The sequence below is a fragment of the Emys orbicularis genome, chromosome 11, assembly GCF_028017835.1.
Source record: "Emys orbicularis isolate rEmyOrb1 chromosome 11, rEmyOrb1.hap1, whole genome shotgun sequence".
Taxonomy (NCBI): Eukaryota; Metazoa; Chordata; order Testudines; family Emydidae; genus Emys; species Emys orbicularis.
In genome coordinates, this window is record NC_088693.1 from 74,372,577 (window position 1) to 74,391,454 (window position 18,878).

An 18,878-nucleotide genomic window follows, 5' to 3' on the forward strand; every position below is an offset into this window, starting at 1 on the left:
AAACTTGAAGCATGTGATGAACACTTAATTGTAGCTCAGTTAAGGATATGTGGTTATTTTTAATTTATATATATCCCATTCTCATCCTATCATCTAATACATGTTAAAAAAGTACAGTTTATTACAAACGATATATGCTCCGGTGTTTGGTTAATTCAATGTATTAACACCAATACTCTTTCTGAAGAAACCACTGAACCTGACTGCAAATGAAATTATGATGCATGTATTATAAGGGAACATATAAAAAAGAGTTTAGTAATTGTAAGCACTGAAAAATATTTTACAGAAAGATACTGAGAATTAATTTATTAATTGTAATGATCCCAGTTACCACACACATTGGTAGAAAGATGTCGTTTCATCATCGAGCAAGAACTAGTCTTACAATAATACAGTAAATGTTTTATTTACCATAATCCAGAACAGCCTTGGACAGCACAGTGTTTAGCTGGTATTAGAAGCAACCATGTATTCTGTTTCGGTTATACATACCCCTTTTATTATTGGGGATGTACAACCAGCTGTACAACACCCAGAGGAGAAACATTTTTCTGCCCTTTTTTTTTTTCTTTTAACCTATTGAGGGCTATCAAGTCAGTCAAGCAAAATTACAAAAGTCCATTTAATTTGATTACCTTAAAATAAACACAATAACCTTTTCCTGAGTAAAAAAAAGTTCAGTATTCCATCAAACACTCTCCTTCTCTCCTAAACTTTTTAATAACTTAGTGTATAATGAAAAAGGAGGCATCTAGAGAAGAAAAACAGCACAGTGACAATATATTTCTAATTTACAGACGCAGCTCTCCAGACCTTTTTAGGTTTTGAACACATTTGCTCCTTACTTTGGCCAGTTTAGTGTATTTGTTCCGGAGATTAAGGAAATGCTGAAATCAGTTTCTGCTCATGTTCCTGATTAACAGAGAGAGCTTCATTATATGGCAAGGAGTAGAGTTTGGACTTGTTGCACAATGGAAAGATTTAACATAACAGAAGAGGCAAGTACTGAAATGTCACACACACTGTTTAAATCAGTCACCTCTGCAGGGCTCAGATGGAAAACTATTAGTTTGCTGTTGGGCTGCAAACAGTTTCCTGTTGGGCTGGAATTACCAGTGCTGCAGAAAAAAAATATATCAACAAAATGGATGCAGAGAGAGGGGGCGGGAGCATGAACCCAATTTTGATTTAAACTATTATAAAGCTCAGATTTATCAACCAGGCATGTGAACAAAACCTAAGATCTAATAATTTCAGAAGTCAAAAGAGTCAAACAATTCCTTTTAGAAGTTACATGCCTGCATGAAAAAATAGCTTTGTAGTGATGGTATAGGATAGCAATGTCAGATAAAAATACATATATGATTATTACAAAATAGTCACTGAAAGATTATGTACTATAGTAATCCATTTTCTCATTGATAAAGTGCATTTATCTAGCCTGAGAGTAAGTTCCACATTGATAAAGGAATGCTAAAGCACTTCACCAATATAGATTACAGGAAATCCAGAGCTGTCCTGAATCCTACAGCCAGTTGTCTCAGCAGAGAGTCAGGAGGACATTTCTGAGAAGACCATCCCTCTGCCGGTCCAGTTGAGGTACTCCATTCTAATTCAGTACATCATTGGCAAGAGTCACTCAGCAAGTCACCTGTCCAATGCTATCTGAAGATTCCCACATTGATGGAAAGAGCCACTTCTGGTTTACGATGCTTAGTAGCCACCTTTCCCTCAGAGAAAACATCGTTCTGTAAACGCTGCGCTTGTCGGCTATAAGAAAATCAGACAGTGATATTAGCACTACAGCTTAATAATTAATATCAGTGTACTTCTAGGAAGCTGTAAATCAATTTGGAACCTGATTATTACTTTGGCAAAGATGACATTGCACTCCCACACTTGCTAATTGTGTATTTAAGTGTGCCCCAGGTGACCAAAGGGCTGATTTTCCACTGCTCTGTATCTTGGGAGGTCAACCTGTGCAGAGAGGGTGTAACATGCTACAAAATCAGAATGGTCACACAAAATGCAAGCTAGGGGAGAAGGGAAGGTTACTTACATGTAACTGGAGATTCGTCGAGATGTGTGGTCCCTATCTGTATTCCACTGAGGGAATGCACATGTGCCATGCACCGGAAATGGATCTTTTCAAAAGTGGTAGTGTCTGTTCTGTGCACGCACCCCTGCACTGCCTCGTGATTTCACCCGAGGCGATAAAGGATGGGGTAGGCCGGCCACATCTTTCGTTCCTTCTCCACCTACCATATTCACAGCAGAGGCGAAGGAGGATGGGATTGGAATACAGATAGGGGCCACACATCTTGAATAACCTCCAGTTACAGGTAAGAAACCTCCCCTTCTTCTTCAAGTGATGGCCTCTATTGTATTCCACTGAGGGTGATTAACCCTAGTTTCGAGGAGGGTCCCAGGAAGAGGATGGAACTGCGAAGTGGAAGACCGCTGCACTGAACAAGGTGTCCATTGCAGAATCATGCACTAGAGCATAATGAGAAGAAAAGGTGTGTACCGAACTCCACCTGGTTGCCTACATAGGTCCACAAGGGGTACGTCATGAAGCGCAGCCGTAGATGATGCCTGTGCTCTTGTGGAATGGGCCCAGATCCACCCGGTGGGGACCATCCTGATAGTTGATAGAGTGTAATGCATCCTGAGACCCACTTCAAGGTTCTCTGGATGGAGATGGCCTGCCCTTTAGTTCTCTCTGCTCCGGCAACAAACAGTCTGGGAGACTTCCAGAATGGTTTTGTCCTTTGTAGGTAAAAGGCCAGGGCCTTACAGACGTTGAGGGAATGAAGCCGCCATTCCTCATCTGAGGTGTGCAGTTTGGGAAAGAAAGTGGGTAGGTGTATGGGTTGGTTGAGGTGGAAGCAGGAAACCACCTTTGGCAGAAACTTGGGATGTAGGTGCATAAGGAGACCTTGTCTTTATGGAATGTGGTGAAAGGGGGATCTGCCATCATAGCCCCCAGTTCACCAACCCTCCTTGCAGAAGTAATTGCAACTAGGAAAGCTACTTTCTTAGAGAGAAGAGAAAGAAAGCAGAGGCCAGAGGTTCGAAAGGGGGTGGGGGTTCTTTAATGAGGGGAGGACCAGGTTGAGATTGCACTGAGGAGCAAGTCTGGATGGATGGGTATTTGCATACAAGGCCCTTCCAGAATCAGGCAATCAAGGGGTGGGTGAAGATGGAATGCCCTTCCACAAGAGACTGGAAGACACTAATGATTGCTACGTGCACTCTGATGGAGCTGAGGGCAAGCCCCGAGGCCTTTAGAGACAGAAGATAGTCTAATAGCACAGGGATGCCCACGGCTTCAGGGTACGACCTCTATGTTGGGCCCAGGCAATGAAATGAGCCCACTTGGCCTGATAGGACTCCACAAGGCGATCCTTTCTGCTATTGGAGAGAATATCACAGACAGTTGGCAAGCAGTCCTGTGCTAGCAGAGGCGTCCATCCAAAAAACAAGCTGTCAGGTGAAGTGCCCTTGGATCGGAGTGTCTGAGTTTGCCACTGTGTTGCATAACTAACTTGGGGAACACTGGTAGTGGGAGCGCGGGATGTTTTGACATACAGAGAAGAAGAGGGAACCAGAACTGGCAAGGCCAATATGGGGCAAGCAGGATGACCGTCACCCTCTCCCATCTGAGTTGGCAAAAAATGAGTAGTAGGAGTGGCAGTGGAGGGAAGACCGTTGTTCCAGTCCAACTAGTCAACCATCAGTGTGTTCCTCCTACAAGTGGGTACCGAGACCTCCCCTGGAGCAGCATTGGATGCAATTGGTGTTGGTGTGAGATGCAAAGAGACTCTGGTCAGAGTTCCCCAGCAGCCGAAAACATCCATGACTACTGTGTTGTGCAGCACCCATTTGTGGTCAGTTGCAAAGTTTCTGCTGAGGGTATTGGCAATCACATTCTGGGTTCCCACAAGGTAGGCTGTGGCCACGAGTATAGGCTATGATATGCACCATTTCCAGAGGCGTACAGCTTCCGCATACAGTGCTGGGGACCGTGTGCCACCTTGCTTGTTTATGTAGTAAACTGCAGTGGTGTTGTCCGACATGGCCAGGACATGATAAGAACAGACAGCTGTTAAGAACGTGTGGCATGCCTTGCATGCTGCTCGTAGTTTGAGGATGTTGATGTGCATCCTGGCTTCTTCGGCAATCTAAGTGCCTTGTGTCATGCAATGTCTCATTGGGTTCCCCAGCCCTCGAGTGATGCATCCGTTATAATTGTAACACTCGGTGAAGAAGGGAGGAAGGGTTTGTCCACCATTAAAGGGAAGAGATGACTTCCAGTGGAATGGTGAGAGGGGTGCCCATGGATGGGCACATGGGGGAGCAGATTGTAGCCAGAGTTGTAGATAGCAGAGGTGTAGATGAGCAAAGGGTGTGACATACATGCACGCTGCAATGTGAGCGAGGAGGGAAAGGCAAGTTCTGGCTGAGACCGAGGGACTGACGTCACCAAAGATGATCAGATCCAGTAAGTGCTGGAACCTGTCTTTTGGCAGATAGGTGTGTGCGGAGGCCGCACTGATGCATGCTCCTATGAATTCTAGGAATTGTATAGAGCGCAAAGTTGATTTTACTACACTGATGCTCATTCCCTCTCGGGGGGAGGGATAGCTCAGTGGTTTGAGCATTGGCCTGCTAAACCCAGGGTTGTGAGTTCAATCCTTGAGGGGGCCATTTAGGGATCTGGGACAAAAATCTGTCTGGGGATTGGTCCTGCTTTGAGCAGGGGGTTGGACTAGATGACCTCCTGAGGTCCCTTCCAACCCTGATATTCTATGATTCTATGATTCTTAGGGGAGAGTAAATAAGTTGGGATATCAATTCCCGAGCTTCTTTTCTGGACCGTGACACCAGCAGCCAGTCATCTAGGTACAGGAGGACAAGGATTCCTTGTTACTGGAGGTGACCCGCTACCATAGAGAAAAGCTTTGTGAAGACTCGTGAGGCAGTGATATCTCAAAACAGCATGGGCGGTAGGTGAACCGCGGGCTCGGGGAAGCTAGTCCCTGGCCCTGCCCGCCCCTTCAACCTGAGGCCCGGCCCCTCTGCCCCCCTGCCCCTGCTGAAGCCCACCTGAGGAGTGTAAACAGGATTCCCTCCTCATGACTACGGCTGCAATTATTTCACAGAGGTCGCAGAAGTCACAGATTCTGTGACTTTCCGTGACCTCCATGTCTTCTGCAGCGGCTGGTGCGGCTGACTTCAGGGCCATCCGAGCAGCTGGCCCCAGCGGCTCCCGGAGACCATCCGGAGAGCGGTCCCCAGAAGCAGCGGCCAGGGGGCAGTCAACCCCCTGCACTGGAGCAGGGCTCCCAACCCAGCAGGGCCCCAGAAGTAGAGATTTAGTCAGGGGTATTTTTGGTAAAAAAGTCATGGACACGTCACAGGCCATTAATTTTTATTTATTGCCCGTGACCTGTCCATGACTTTTACCAAAAATACCCCAGACTAAATCTTAGCCTTACTCATGACTATTCCAGTTGCCAAAACGCACTAAGATGTGTCTGCTGAATCAACTGCAGCCTGAAGTATGGCCTTAACGACCAACTTGCCTTCCTCTAGACTAGCTTGGAATTCAAAATGATCCCATTGAGGTAGCTTATCTGTGAATTTTGCCATCTGTCCATAGTGTAAGGAGTCGTATATGACCATTAGCACCAGATGGTTCGAGATCTGGAACTGGAGGCTGAGGAGACGGTCCAGCCTCTTGCCCTCTTGGTCAGTTGGGGTGGAGCGTGGGTGCTGTTGTTTACCAAGCTGCTTAGCAGCCTGATTCACCAGGGAGTTGGGCGGAGGAAGAGAGAACAGGAACTCTGACTCCTTGGATGTCCGTGCCTTTCATGGTTGGGGGCAAACATGGCCAGGGTCTGCCACACAGTGCGTGCAGGTTGCAGAATGTCCTCATTGATCAGTAGGGCCACTCTGGCCAGTATCGAAGAATGCAAAATGTCTAATAGGTGGCACTGCTTGTTCTGCATCTCTTCCCATGGTATTTTGAGGGCATGAGCTATCCTATGTAGCAGGCTCTTGAAATTGATGGTAGTTGTCTGGGGGAGAGGAGGAGATTGATAGTCTCATCCAGCGATATTGAGGGACATTCCTCTGGATCTGCCTGTGTGGGCTAATCGGGGTATCATCTAATCCTGGTTCTGAGCATCTACTTGGCAAAGGACAGGTTGGTGATACAGGAGAGTCCTCCCGTATTGAACAGGACAGTTCTGAAGGTAAATATTAGGGCCATGAGCTCCAATATGGCCAGCCTGGTTGATTCTGGCCATATTGTTACAGCAGTATAGTCCAGAGATACCAGTGGCTCCTGGGTTAAGGTAAGGGAGGGTATTGCCATGGTGCCATGGGACCTTCTGATAGTCATGTCTTCAGAACGGAAGCGGTGGGCCATATGTAATCTCCGGGCCCTCAGACTCCGAGGAGGAATTGGAGTCCTGCATCAATGGTGGTACTGACGGACCCAAGAGTGTCGTATGAACACGGCCAAAACGTGGAATATTGGATATGGAGATGGGCTTTTAGGAGGTGAGAGTACTGGGCACGCAGAGAGTACGTCTCTCCCATTGTCAACAGTTCATGAGGCCCGGGAGTGGTTGCGAGTCTCCCTGGAGTCAACACCACCTGATCGATGGACGGAACCAAGGCCAGTAAGATTCACTGGTTCCGAGACAGGCATTCACTGGACGCCGGTGGAGCTGGTGCCTGGGTGTGCTGGTCCGTAACCAGGACTGGCGGATCTGGCAAGCAATGCAGGCTTTTGTCACTCTTGTGGGTCTTACCCCTACCCCTCCTTGGCCAGAGCTCATGGATAGCAGAGCATCTTTCTTAGCCCTGGAGGAAGAGCTACTGCCATGTTTATGCGTGTGCTTCTGTGATTCATGGCTAGGCTCTGGCGTGGGTGCATAGCACTGGTGGAGCCAGTCTGGGGTTCCGTGGCAGGTGGTGTGCTCTTGGGAGTGATCAGGGCGATGTATGGGGGGGGAGAGGGGGTTCCCCGGCCAGGGTCTGACTGTGGCCCCATGGTGACCTCCAGGAGGTACTTCTTAAAGTGGAGGGCTCTGCCTTCCCTTGTATGGGCAGGGAAGGAGAGAAAGAGATGCTATACCTGGACATAGTGTGGGCTTCCCCCAAGCACTAAAGACAGCACTGTTTTTTGTCGTTGAGGGAGAACAAACAAGGGCAGGAATCCTGGCCTCTTTGTCATGCTCCAGTACCCAGAGGCAGGTTTGCTGGAGGCAGGGGATTTTTTGGCGGGGAACCACTAAGGCGATGTCCTGAGTCCGGAGACTTGCAGGACTTTCAAAAACAAGAAAACTACTATATAAAACAACAAAATCCTGAATAAAGAATAGAGTCAGGTTTTTTTGAGAAAAGTTTGGAAAATGTGTCACCAAGGATGAGAAGAGAACTGAAGCTCCGACTTGGACCATGCGGTGGTGAAAAGGAACTAAAGATGCAGTCAGTTCACCCTGCCCTTTATCGCCTTGGACGAATCCACGGGGCAATGCAGGGGCGCTTGCACGGACCAACAGACACTACTTCTTTGAAAAGCTCTGGGCATATGCCCATTACCCGCAGTGGAATACAATAGGGACCATCACTCGAAGAAGAACTGAGCCCCATAAGTTGAATGGGTTCATGGTACAGAAATAGTATTAAAAACAGTAAGTTTTTGAATTACTTTTATTCGGTGCACCTCCTTTGGTACTGTCAGGACTGAAAACTGTTACTGGGCGTTGACTATCCTTAGTTACATCTTCTGCCTCAAAGTATCACAGCACTAAAAATCTGTGAAACCTGGTAAACCCTTTACATATCTGAGAACACAAAAATACTGTAATAAATACCTTTTCTTTTTTTCCATTGCAAGCTGCCTCTGTGTCTCCTTTCCAATATCATCTCTCACAGTACTGAAGTCCTTACCATCCTCAAGTAGGAGATTCTGTTGCCAGAAAGTATTGAGTGCATTAGTTTATTGTTTTAGTTCTCATAATATATTACATCAGCCTCTTAGTAGTTTAATACAATTCATTTGGCTGAACATACACCTATACCCCGATATAACACGAATTCGGATATAATGCGGTAAAGCAGCGCTACAGGGGGGCGGGGCTGCACACTCCGGCGGATCAAAGCAAGTTCGATATAACGCGGTTTCACCTATAATGTGGTAACATTTTTTGGCTCCTGAGGACAGCGTTATATCGGGGTAGAGGTGTATTTTTAAAACTTACAATCTTTGGACCAAAACACCTGGGTTACTGAATCTGAAATAATACAGAGTGGTGGGATCCCCACAGTACCCTCCGCACTCTTCCATTAGGCTGGTAAAGAGCATCGGGAGAGGCAGCAACAGGAACAGTGCCCTGTCCCCACTTTCACACAAAGTGGTGACAGATGTTTATATGCAGTCACTGTCATACCCATGCAAAGGGATACAGAAGAATGAGGCAGAAATCAGGACACAGTGGATATTATTACTGTTGAAACTAAGTGCTTGTTCACTAATACGACTGGCTGTTAAATCCCAGCTATTTTCACAACTGTGTTAATTCTTAAGTTTACCTTTACACCGATAATGTCTCCATCTTTCAGGTGAAAGGGTGCTGACTGCAAACTCTCCTGTTTTTTCTTCCGTTTCCTCTTTGAAATTTGCTGGGTCTGAATAAAGCCAAAGTATCAAAGTGTTCACATGTCCTAAGCCTAGAGATTTCAGAGATTCTTAAACTGATTTTTGTTGGTTTCACCTTCTAAGGTATAAAACTCCTGTGGGCAGCTGCTCTTCAGCAACTGAAGAGTCTTATTTATTCTTAGAATTGCACATGCACCTATGTCAACAAGTTTTCCTCCACGTAGGCCCCTTACCCTCATTCACCCTGAGATTTCCCACTTATCCTTCCTCTTCTCCATACACATACTTTAAATCTCCCACATCCCTCCGACAAAGGAGGTCTAGATTATACTACATTTATAATCAGTTAACTATGGTCCTTAATCAGAGGATCTGCTTACTTCAGCAGAACTCTCAGTGTTATTTCCGTAAACTCATTCCAGCACCTATGGGATTAGAAAAAACCCAAAAAGAAAAAACAAAAAAGCACACATGAAAATTCAAACCTGCATTTATGGTATATAATCACATATTAAAATGGTTTCTGGTTTTATACTTATCTCTGGCCTGCAACCTTAGAAAGCTTTTCAATCTACATAAGCAATTTCTGAAGTACAGTAAAAGAAGCTGAGTGGAGCATTTCATCATGTGATCAATGCCACTTCCATCCACCCCAAAGGTCTTTTACCTCATTAACATTGCAGAACTTGGAAGTTCTACTGCAGGTGTGCCATTTCAGATTGGGGAGGGGAGGGGGGATACTTTAACTGTGATTCCAGGGGCTACTTAGGCACTTGAAAACTCTAGGTTTTTGACAGATAACTTAGCAATTAGCTGACAGGAGCACTGTATCTAATTCCTATCTAAAAGAAAGAAAATTAAATAATTATTAAACCCACTCAGCTCTAATACTAACATGGTCTGACATCTTTTGGCAAGTCACTTAAGGGACACTGGTTAGGTTTAAAATTTTAATGTATATTCTTATTTTGTTACTAACTCTACAGAGAGAGACTGACCCCGTCAGGACTCCTGGGTTCTATCTCAGCTCTGGGAGGGTAGTGGGGTCTAGTGGGTTACAGCAGGGGGCATATATAAGGTTATATATAAGAACATTAGAATGGCCATACTGGGTCAGACCAAAGATCCATCTAACCCAGTATCCTGTCTTCCCACAGCGGTCAATACCAGGTGCTACAGAGGGAATGAATGAACGGAACAGGCAATCATTGAGTGATCCATCCCCTGTCGCCCACTCACAGCTTCTGGCAAACAGAGGCTAGGGACACCATCCCTGCCCACCCTGGCTAATAGCCATTGATGGACCTTTCCTTCATAAACGTATCTAGTTCTTATTGGAACACTGTTATAGTTTTGGCCTTCACAACATCCCTGGCAACAAATTTCACATGTTGACTGTGAAGGAATACTTCCTTTTCTTTGTGTTAAATCTCCTGCCTATTAATTTCATAGGGTGACCCCTAGTTCTCGTGTTAGGTGAAGGGGTAAATAACATTAATTTCTCCACACCAGTCATGATTTTATAGACTTCTATCATATCCCCCCTTAATCATCTCTTTTCCAAGCTGAAAAGTCTCAGTTTTATTAATCTCTCCTCATACGGAAGCCGTTCCATACCCCTAATAATTTCTGTTGCCCATTTGTGTACCTTTTCCAATTCCAATATATCTTTTTTGAGATGGAGTGACCAAATCTGCTTGCAGTATTCAATATGTGGATGTACCATGGATTTATATAGAAGCAATATGATATTTTCTGCCTTATTATCTATCCCTTTCCTAATGATTCCCTACATTCTGTTTGCTTTTTTTTATTGCCATTGCACATTGAGCAGATGTTTTCAGAGAATCATCCACAATGACTCCAAGATCTCTTTCTCAAACAGCTAATTTAGACCCCATCATTTTGTACGTATAGTTGGGATTATGTTTTCCAATGTGCATTAACTTTGCATTTGTTAACATGAATTTCATTTGCCATTGGGTTGCCCAGTCACCCAGTTTTGTGATATCCCTTTGTAACTCTTTGCAGTCAGCTTTGGACTTGAGTAACTATCTTGAGTAATTTTGTATCATCTGCAAATTTTGCCACCTCACTGTTTACCCCCTTTTCCAGATCATTTATGAATATGTCGAACAGTACTGGTCCCAGTACAGATGCCTGGAGGACACCACTGTTTACTTCTCTCCATTCTCATCATTTATTCCTTCCCTTTGTTTCCTTTCTTTTAACTGGAGCCTGGCAATGCTTTCAGGATCATCTAACTATCCTTAATTTAATTTAATGACAAACCTTTTGTTATCTTAATCACCCTGCCTCTGTTTATAGACAAACTCCCTGCCCCAAAAGTGGAAGCTGTGAGCAGCACAGAACTCATAATATATATCACACTCAAGCTATGTTGCAGTTAAGAGCTCCGTCTGGGATTAGGGCGAGCGCTGTGAGCAGACCTCAGGTATGAAATGGGGTGGGGGCTCCTAAATGGCGCCCCAGTTCTACTGGCTTAGGATGCAACTGAACTCTCATTGTCCTTCCACTGACTTCAGTGAGAGTTGGATCAGGCCCTTAAAGAATAACCAGCCCCAAATCCACCTGATGGATAACACTGAATGAAATGTGTGTTCAAATGTATTTAAACTTTCCTACTTTACTTTTTTATTAACAGTCTCTGCACAAAGTAAAATCGTTGGCATCTGTCATTCCAGTCCCAAATTAGTTCCTCTGTCATTTCAGATCTTACCCAGCTGGAGATTGTCATCCACTCAAACTTCTCAGGGAAGTATTTTGCAATTTCGATTTTCTCCACAGGGAGAGAATAGTGAGCAGCAAGTCTATGCCTCAGTGCCCATGCTGTGCATTCTTTGGAGATATCCCACACCAAATCCACAGAGTGGTAGTAATCCCTCTCCCCGGGTATGCCCATCTGCACCCGAAGCAGCAAGTCACTGGGGCTGTGATCAGAAAAAATAAAATAAGGGGTAACAAAGTTCTTGTGAATCAAGCTTCCAGGAGCCATGCACATTCCTGATCAATTCTTCTCCTTCTAAGGAACAGTTCTGCTGGGAAATAAGAAGTAAAATAATCTGGGTTTGAAATAAAGTATCCTAGAACAAAGCACTGGCTGGAACCTTGACAGAAAGTTTTAAGTTAAGAACTGCTAGATTAAGTCTCATCTAGTAATGTACATCAATAAAATACTAATAGGTATTTGTAGTACTTACCCCAGATTCTCTTCCTTCTGTAAAGGCTCTATACAGATTTCTGTTCTGCCTCCCAGTTTATATTCACTAATAAAGAAAGACAGATGAGTTTTATTAAGATTACACCTTGGTTTTGTTTTTTTAATATTTAAAAATCATGTGTTATAATTTGACAAGTTACAGTTTAAAGTGCTGGAAAAACTCTCTTATGTTGAGTTGGAAAACTAAAGTCATAGCCTGTTTGAAAGCAACAAGAGAAAAAAAAAATCCAATAAGGTGCATACTGCATTTCAAAAATTCTAAAAAAAAAAAAAAAAAAAGTTAGCATAACCAATAAACTTAGCCTGATTAAAAAAATTAAAACAAAAACATGATATTCCAGATGAAAAACATCTAATTTATAACAGTTACTCAACTCACAACATTGAAATTACCAGGAATGCGTTTTCTGTTAATATTGACTGAACTGGTATATTTCTCCACCAATCCATCTCACAATCCAGTCATGTAGCGTTGCAACAGACTGAAGGTTGAGTGTTCAATTAGAAACCTACTTGAGTTGTTGCTGGTTGTTTCGTAAAAGCTTGCCTGGGCGCTTACTTTCCAATGTCCAGGCTCTGAGAAACTCGGGTGATGGGACACTGAGCTCCTGGAAGAAGGGCAAGGTCATGGCCTGAAAAAACCAAACATCTCTTCAGTAATTTTAGTTGCCAGTCTAGTTGCAAAGATGTAGTAATGCCACACAATGTAACCCATTTGACTGATCCTCTGTGCAGTATTTAAGCAATTATAAATACAGAGAATGAATTTACACAGATCTACTTCTACTCTGTTGTCCACTTAACTACTGTCCGGTGAGGACTACAAGGGGTGGATTTCCTTTTCAGCCCCAAAACAAATCTGAGTGAACTCCCTCCCCAACATTCCTCAGTTTAACAAACAGGTTCTGAGATTCTTTGAAAACACTTACAGACTCTGGTTTATATTTTGGTTTTAAAAGTGAATGTGATGAGACATGATCACTCCAGCCAGGTGCCGAGTAAGCTTTCCCTACTCTTTTGCAAAAGGTATATCAAATGCACACTGCTGTTCCCATTCTGAGTTGGTTTCTTTGATGTGCATAAAGGATGTAAATGTTCAACATGGCCTTTCATATTAGTTGGCCACACAAAAAGTGTTTGACTGAAACCAAGCTGTTCCAGTCTAACCTAAAAGTGACATGTAATATGGAGCATAGTTAAGAAGATAGTCACCCATGCAGTGAAAATGGAACAACCAATTGGGTGAATAATGTGCCCTTTGCAGTGGAATTTATAAAAATCTATTCAGTTAGTTATGTTTTCTTCTCCAAAAGCTTGCTACAATTGCTAAGGCATCAGGAATAATTACTAAAATGCATCTTAGATTCCACCCAAAAGGGCCAAATCCACATCTTCCAAAATGACATAACCAGGTCTTCTTAGTACCAAAAGCATTTATTGAATCATTAAATTCAACATATGAAACACAAAAAACTAATACAGGAACAATGTAGAAATGGAAAGTGGTTCTTTTGATAGTGTTTGTAGAGGTGTGTGTTTCTCTTATTTATCACTTTTACAATAACAAGATAAAAGTAAGCCTGCAAACCATAAAAGGTAAAGTTTCAGATGAAGTGCAGCATGATTCTAGCAGCTGGGAACATGTGAAAGGTAGAATGGCAATTGCAGGAAACAGATACTAGGAAAATGTCTGAGCTACATGCTCATAGTGCCTGTTGGTACTTACCACTGAACATGGCATAAAAGCAAATGCCATATCAGAACATACTGGAGATGAGGGGAAAAGGAAATAAGAAATATATATTAATATAGCTCACTTATGGAATCACAGTAGCATGGTGACATAGAAAGGATAATATCTAACCTGAATTTTCAGATCCTCCAGAAAAGCTTCTCCAGAGATTTCCACATCGCCTGCATAACAAAGCCCGATGTCTGACTGGACATATGTTGGGGAATCTTTAAAGAGATCAGTAGATACAGTTAAAGAAAACTGACATTATATAACCACATGTATTGTTCTATACCGGGGTGGGCAAACTTTTTGGCCCGAGGGCCACATCGGGGTTGCGAAACTGTATGGAGGGCCGGGTAGGGAAGGCTGTGCCTCCCCAAACAGCCTGGCCCCCGACCCCTATACACCCCCCTCCCATTTCCAGCCCCCGACTGCCCCCCTCAGAACCTCCGACCCATCCAACCCCCCCTGTTCCTTGTCCCCTGACTGCCCCCTCCCGGGACCCCCGTCCCTAACTGCCCCCCCCCCCAGGACCCCACTCCCTATCCAACCCCCCCCGCTTCCTGTCCCCTGACTGCCCCCCAACCCCTATCCACACCACCGCCCCCTGACAGGCCCCTTGGGACTCCCACACCTATCCAACCCCCCGTTCCCAGTCCCCTGACCGCCCCCACCCAAGAACCTCCGCCCCATCCAACCGCCCCGTTCCCTGTCCCCTGAGTGCCCCCGGGACTCCCTACCCCATATCCAAACCCCCCCTCCCCCCTCCGCTTCCTTACCATGCCACTCAGAGCAGCAGGAGCTTGCAGCCCCACTGCCCAGCCGGAGCCAGCCCCGCCGCCATGCTGCCTGGCAGGAGCAGCGGGCCAGAGCGCTGGCGGCGCAGCAAACTGAGGCTGCAGGGGAGGGGGGACAGCAGGGGAGGGGTTGGGGGCTAGCCTCCCTGGCCGGGAGCTCAGGAGCCGGGCAGGACGGTCCCGCAGGCCGGATGTGGCCCACGGGCCGTAGTTTGCCCACCTCTGTTCTATACAATACCTTGCTAAAAATTAGAACAGTTAATGAACAGTCAATTCAGTGTTCAATAAATGTGAGATTTCACTTTCATTTGTTTAATTAACCATCCATTATTATATAATTTGATAAAACCTCTAATACCTTTAGTAGGATGCAAAACTAGAAAGAATTCAGCCTGTCTTAATACTCCAAATTTCAGCTTATGACTGATTACTGACAACGACAAATGAAGAAATTCTTAAAACCCCAAAGGCAATATTGAACCATTTACCTCAAAATGAGTGGTGTGTCAGATTTGCCTCCTAATAACGTCTTAATTAGAAAGAAAGTATGTGCCTACTAAGTAGATCAGAAACCAAGGCAGAGTGTAAAATAACATGATTTTCTCCTCTGCCAATACATGTTAAGATGGTGTTCAACAACACAGGTACCAGGAATTTGACAAGGTAGCCCCAACGAAAGCTATTATCTGAACAGCATTCCAAGAAGTTTGGTACAGCTCCACATCGTACATAGCAAGAGTGGGAGATACTAATTAGTGAACAGTTATGCTAATTTGGAAGTGGGTAACAAGTAACAAGAAAAGATAGATAATGCCGAGTTCTTCTGTAATGCAACAGAACTCTGTACTGAAGAGGAGGGTTTTTTTCTTTGCTTGGCAGCAGCAGGAGGTGGAAAGTAGCTTTGTTTTTTCCAGTTTGCATGATTTCTCCACCTTCTTTTATTCCTTCCCCACTTCATTTTATCTTCCTACCTTAATTGGTTTTGTTTGATTTTATAAATTTTAAAAGAGCAAACATTTCTAGAAGAAAACAATGTATACATCACCCTTAGCAGCTATGCCTTATTTAGGTTTTAGAGTAGCAGCCGTGTTAGTCTGTATCCGCAAAAAGAACAGGAGTACTTGTGGCACCTTAGAGACTAACAAATTTATTTGAGCGAAAGCTTTTGCTCAAATAAATTTGTTAGTCTCTAAGATGGCACAAGTACTCCTGTTCTTTATGCCTTATTTACTCACCCATCATTTTACAGCTTATGAAAAGTTACATATCTACACTATCCCACAGTTCAGATTACAGAGGTGTGAACAGCAACCAGCACCGAACTGCTGCGCTGTAACTAACCAGTGTGAATGATGTGGGTGCAAACTATAAGGTTCCTAGTTCGCATTAATGTAATCCTCTTCAAATAGGACTACATTAATGTAATGTAACATTATGTGGGAGGAGTTATAGCGCAGCATGTTGGTGCACACTGCTGTTCACACCCCCGTAATCCAAACTGTGGGGCAGCGTACACAGCCTAAGGATTGTGGTTAGATGTTCGGCTGCATGTGTATGGTTTTTTTGTGTGCTGCCCCAGCTCTGCACAAACAGCCGTCACAGCAGAACTGGAGCAATCCACCCAATAACAAGATCCGTTAAGGTACGAAGGCACCCAGCCAGGTTTATTGTTGACAAAGCATGGTAATAGCACCTGGCAGACTCTAGGAGGATACTAAGACATGTATGCCCATGACAATGGATGCAGCTCAGTGAATGGCAGGACTTTCCATTCCCCCCTCGGCTGGACAAAGATACTCCCTCTGAAATACATTTTTATACCCTAATACAAACAAGGTAGTAGTGCCTCTGACATAGTTAGTTAGTGCACTCTGAGGTGGCTAGTTATTACCCATCACCTTGTACATGTTGGTTCAATTAAAACACTTCTATTACGTATTGTCATCCTAACCTTATCTTTTAGGAGGGGTCAGTGCGTTCCTGTTATTCTTGGGAAATGCTTATGTACCATCCTTAATATTGGAATGTTCTGGTACCACTTAATATCAGAATGTGTTTCCGTAAGAACTTTGTGCTTAGCACTTCTTAGGAAAGTGTATTTTTGCATTATTAGCCCTGTTCTTGCCAGATTCTGTGAGCAGGTCCTGCCTCATACCGAGCCTCTAATACAAGGGCTCTCTTCCTACTTAGGTTCTCTTCCTACTACAAGGATCAGAAGAAGATTGTACAACCCATAAAACATCAGGCCCTTCAAGAAGATATTCTAGAAATATTGTTGCCTAATTGGTAAATATGAGCTGGCCATTTGGTTTTGCAAAAGGCAACTCTCTCTACTCAAGAAGTTCTTGGAAATCTTTACTTCTGAACACCTACAACTCACCTCCTGCTGGAGATACTCGCAATGCCCCCATCATGCAGTTCACTTGATCCTGCATGCTCTCTTGCTGTCCAAAGTGTATCAAAGGCTTGTACCACCAGATGGGCACTTTCAGGAATCCCTGTACAGTGAATGAAAAATACTTGATTACTCACTTTCTGTACTATTACAAGTAAGTTAAGTTTGATTTTTGCATCAACAGAGAAGAAGAGTATTAATCTGCAATGTTAATTTTCCATCTTTGTTTTTTTTCTAATCTTGTTTTGTGTAAAGCACTCCTGCACGGGCCTCGGATTCCTGTTTGTTCTACCTGTATAGGGCCCACGGAGAGGGTTAGTGACAAAACTGGTTACAGCATAATGATGTCACCCCGTTTTGTCTCCAATAGGTGCAATGAACCCCTTACTCAGAGTCTGGTAGAGACTGAGACATGGTAAGAACTAGCTGACTGAGGCTTAATTAACATAAGACCTAAGTGACATTGCTAGTTTGGGGAAAAGCATCAGGCTGTATGACAAAGATTACATCTGCCTCTCTGACAGGGGTGTTTGTCCACCTTTGGTGACATTGCTTCACATTATGGGGCTCTGGTTAGATTCCCGACTGCTCTTAGATGATCAGGAAGTGGAAATGACCAGGATGACTCTCTCTGTCCACATCTGATCAGGAGGTTGCAACCATTTCTTTCTGAGGCAGACGTATTATCACACACTTCTTTGTCACTTCACTTCAAGCCTATTGCAATGTGCTCTACACATTTTAAAACCATTTGTGAACAACCTGATACAAAATGTGGTGGCCTGCTAAGTAGAGTCTCTCACCATGTGCACTTTACTGTACAGATCTGGACTGGCTACCTGTTGGTTACCAGGTGGAGTTTCAGGCTTTGTTTTTGACTTATAACGTTCTAAATGGCTTAGGATCTGCCCAACTGTAGCATGACACAAAGTGAAAATGTTACCTTGGGTGGCAGTTTCCCTTCAGTTATGACCAAAGTATCTCCACTGCAGACATTAAGCTCCTTCAGTCTGGCACCCTGAGGGAGCAGAAAGCATAGTGTGTTTTGTTAAATGAATGAGTTTTTTCACTTGTAAAAAGCATTCTGGGTGTGCAGGCCTTAAAGCCACAGGGGCTTGTTTTTCCATACAAGAGCATTTTATGCAAAAATCAAACTTTACTCACTTTCTGTACTATTAGCCAGGATGGGTAAGGAATGGTGTCCCTAGCCTCTGTTTGTCAGAGGGTGGAGATGGATGGCAGGAGAGAGATCACTTGATGATCACTTGATGATCACCTGTTAGGTTCACTCCCTCTGGGGCACCTGGCATTGGCCACTATCCGTAGACAGGATACTGGGCTGGATGGACCTTTGGTCTGACCCAGTATGGCCGTACTTATGTTCTTAAACTTCATCTGGCTGCTGATTACTTGATGGAGACTCAGCAACTGTTCAGCTGCACTAGACGGAGCAGGAATTTGGAGTATCGTGTTGTGCCACCACCTGACCAAATGTCGACACCAATGTACAAGTGTTCCCTTTATATGGGTCTGTGTTGCAAGTTTAATAGGCGTCCTATTGCTCTCTGGTTCCCATTTCCTCTGAAGCAAACTAAGTTATCAATAAATAATAATACCTAGCACTTATCAGTAGGTCTCAAAGCTCCTAACACACCAAATCCTAGGCTTCAGGAAACAATTTTATGGAAAATCTTTAACAATAGCCACAGCAAATCACTACAAGGCAAATACTTTGTGTGTTACATATTCTCTGTGTGTGTACATTCTCACTCTTGCCAAATCACCAACAACATAAAATAGATGTGGCCTGCAATATACCACAAACCTAGGAGCCCTTAACATATTTGCTTTTTAATGTAAAACATAGGGTTCTCTTACTTCCTCACTTAATGCTTCTCCAGCTTCAGAGCACCAGTCGATTCTTCTCAAATGCCAGTTGTCACCTGCAAAAAGCAGAACACTGAAAACAGTCAGCAAAATATCACTATTACAAAAGAATATGTAAACATGCTCTTCCCAAGGGTAATTCA

General features: G+C 44.0%; 1 protein-coding gene across 1 annotated transcript in view; it reads right to left on the reverse strand.

The window, feature by feature from the left end:
- Nucleotides 1-582: 582 nt before the first annotated feature.
- Nucleotides 583-18,878, reverse strand: part of USP40 (ubiquitin specific peptidase 40) — a 76,843-nt gene continuing 58,547 nt past the window's right edge. The window contains exons 23-32 of the mRNA XM_065412902.1: nucleotides 18,727-18,791; nucleotides 17,792-17,866; nucleotides 16,834-16,951; nucleotides 13,786-13,880; nucleotides 12,435-12,553; nucleotides 11,902-11,967; nucleotides 11,421-11,631; nucleotides 8,614-8,709; nucleotides 7,896-7,990; nucleotides 583-1,773 (exon numbers count right to left, since the gene is read on the reverse strand). Of these exons, the coding sequence (XP_065268974.1) occupies nucleotides 1,665-1,773; nucleotides 7,896-7,990; nucleotides 8,614-8,709; nucleotides 11,421-11,631; nucleotides 11,902-11,967; nucleotides 12,435-12,553; nucleotides 13,786-13,880; nucleotides 16,834-16,951; nucleotides 17,792-17,866; nucleotides 18,727-18,791 (1,049 nt within the window). The 3' untranslated portion in view covers nucleotides 583-1,664. The remainder of the gene's footprint in view (nucleotides 1,774-7,895; nucleotides 7,991-8,613; nucleotides 8,710-11,420; nucleotides 11,632-11,901; nucleotides 11,968-12,434; nucleotides 12,554-13,785; nucleotides 13,881-16,833; nucleotides 16,952-17,791; nucleotides 17,867-18,726; nucleotides 18,792-18,878) is intronic.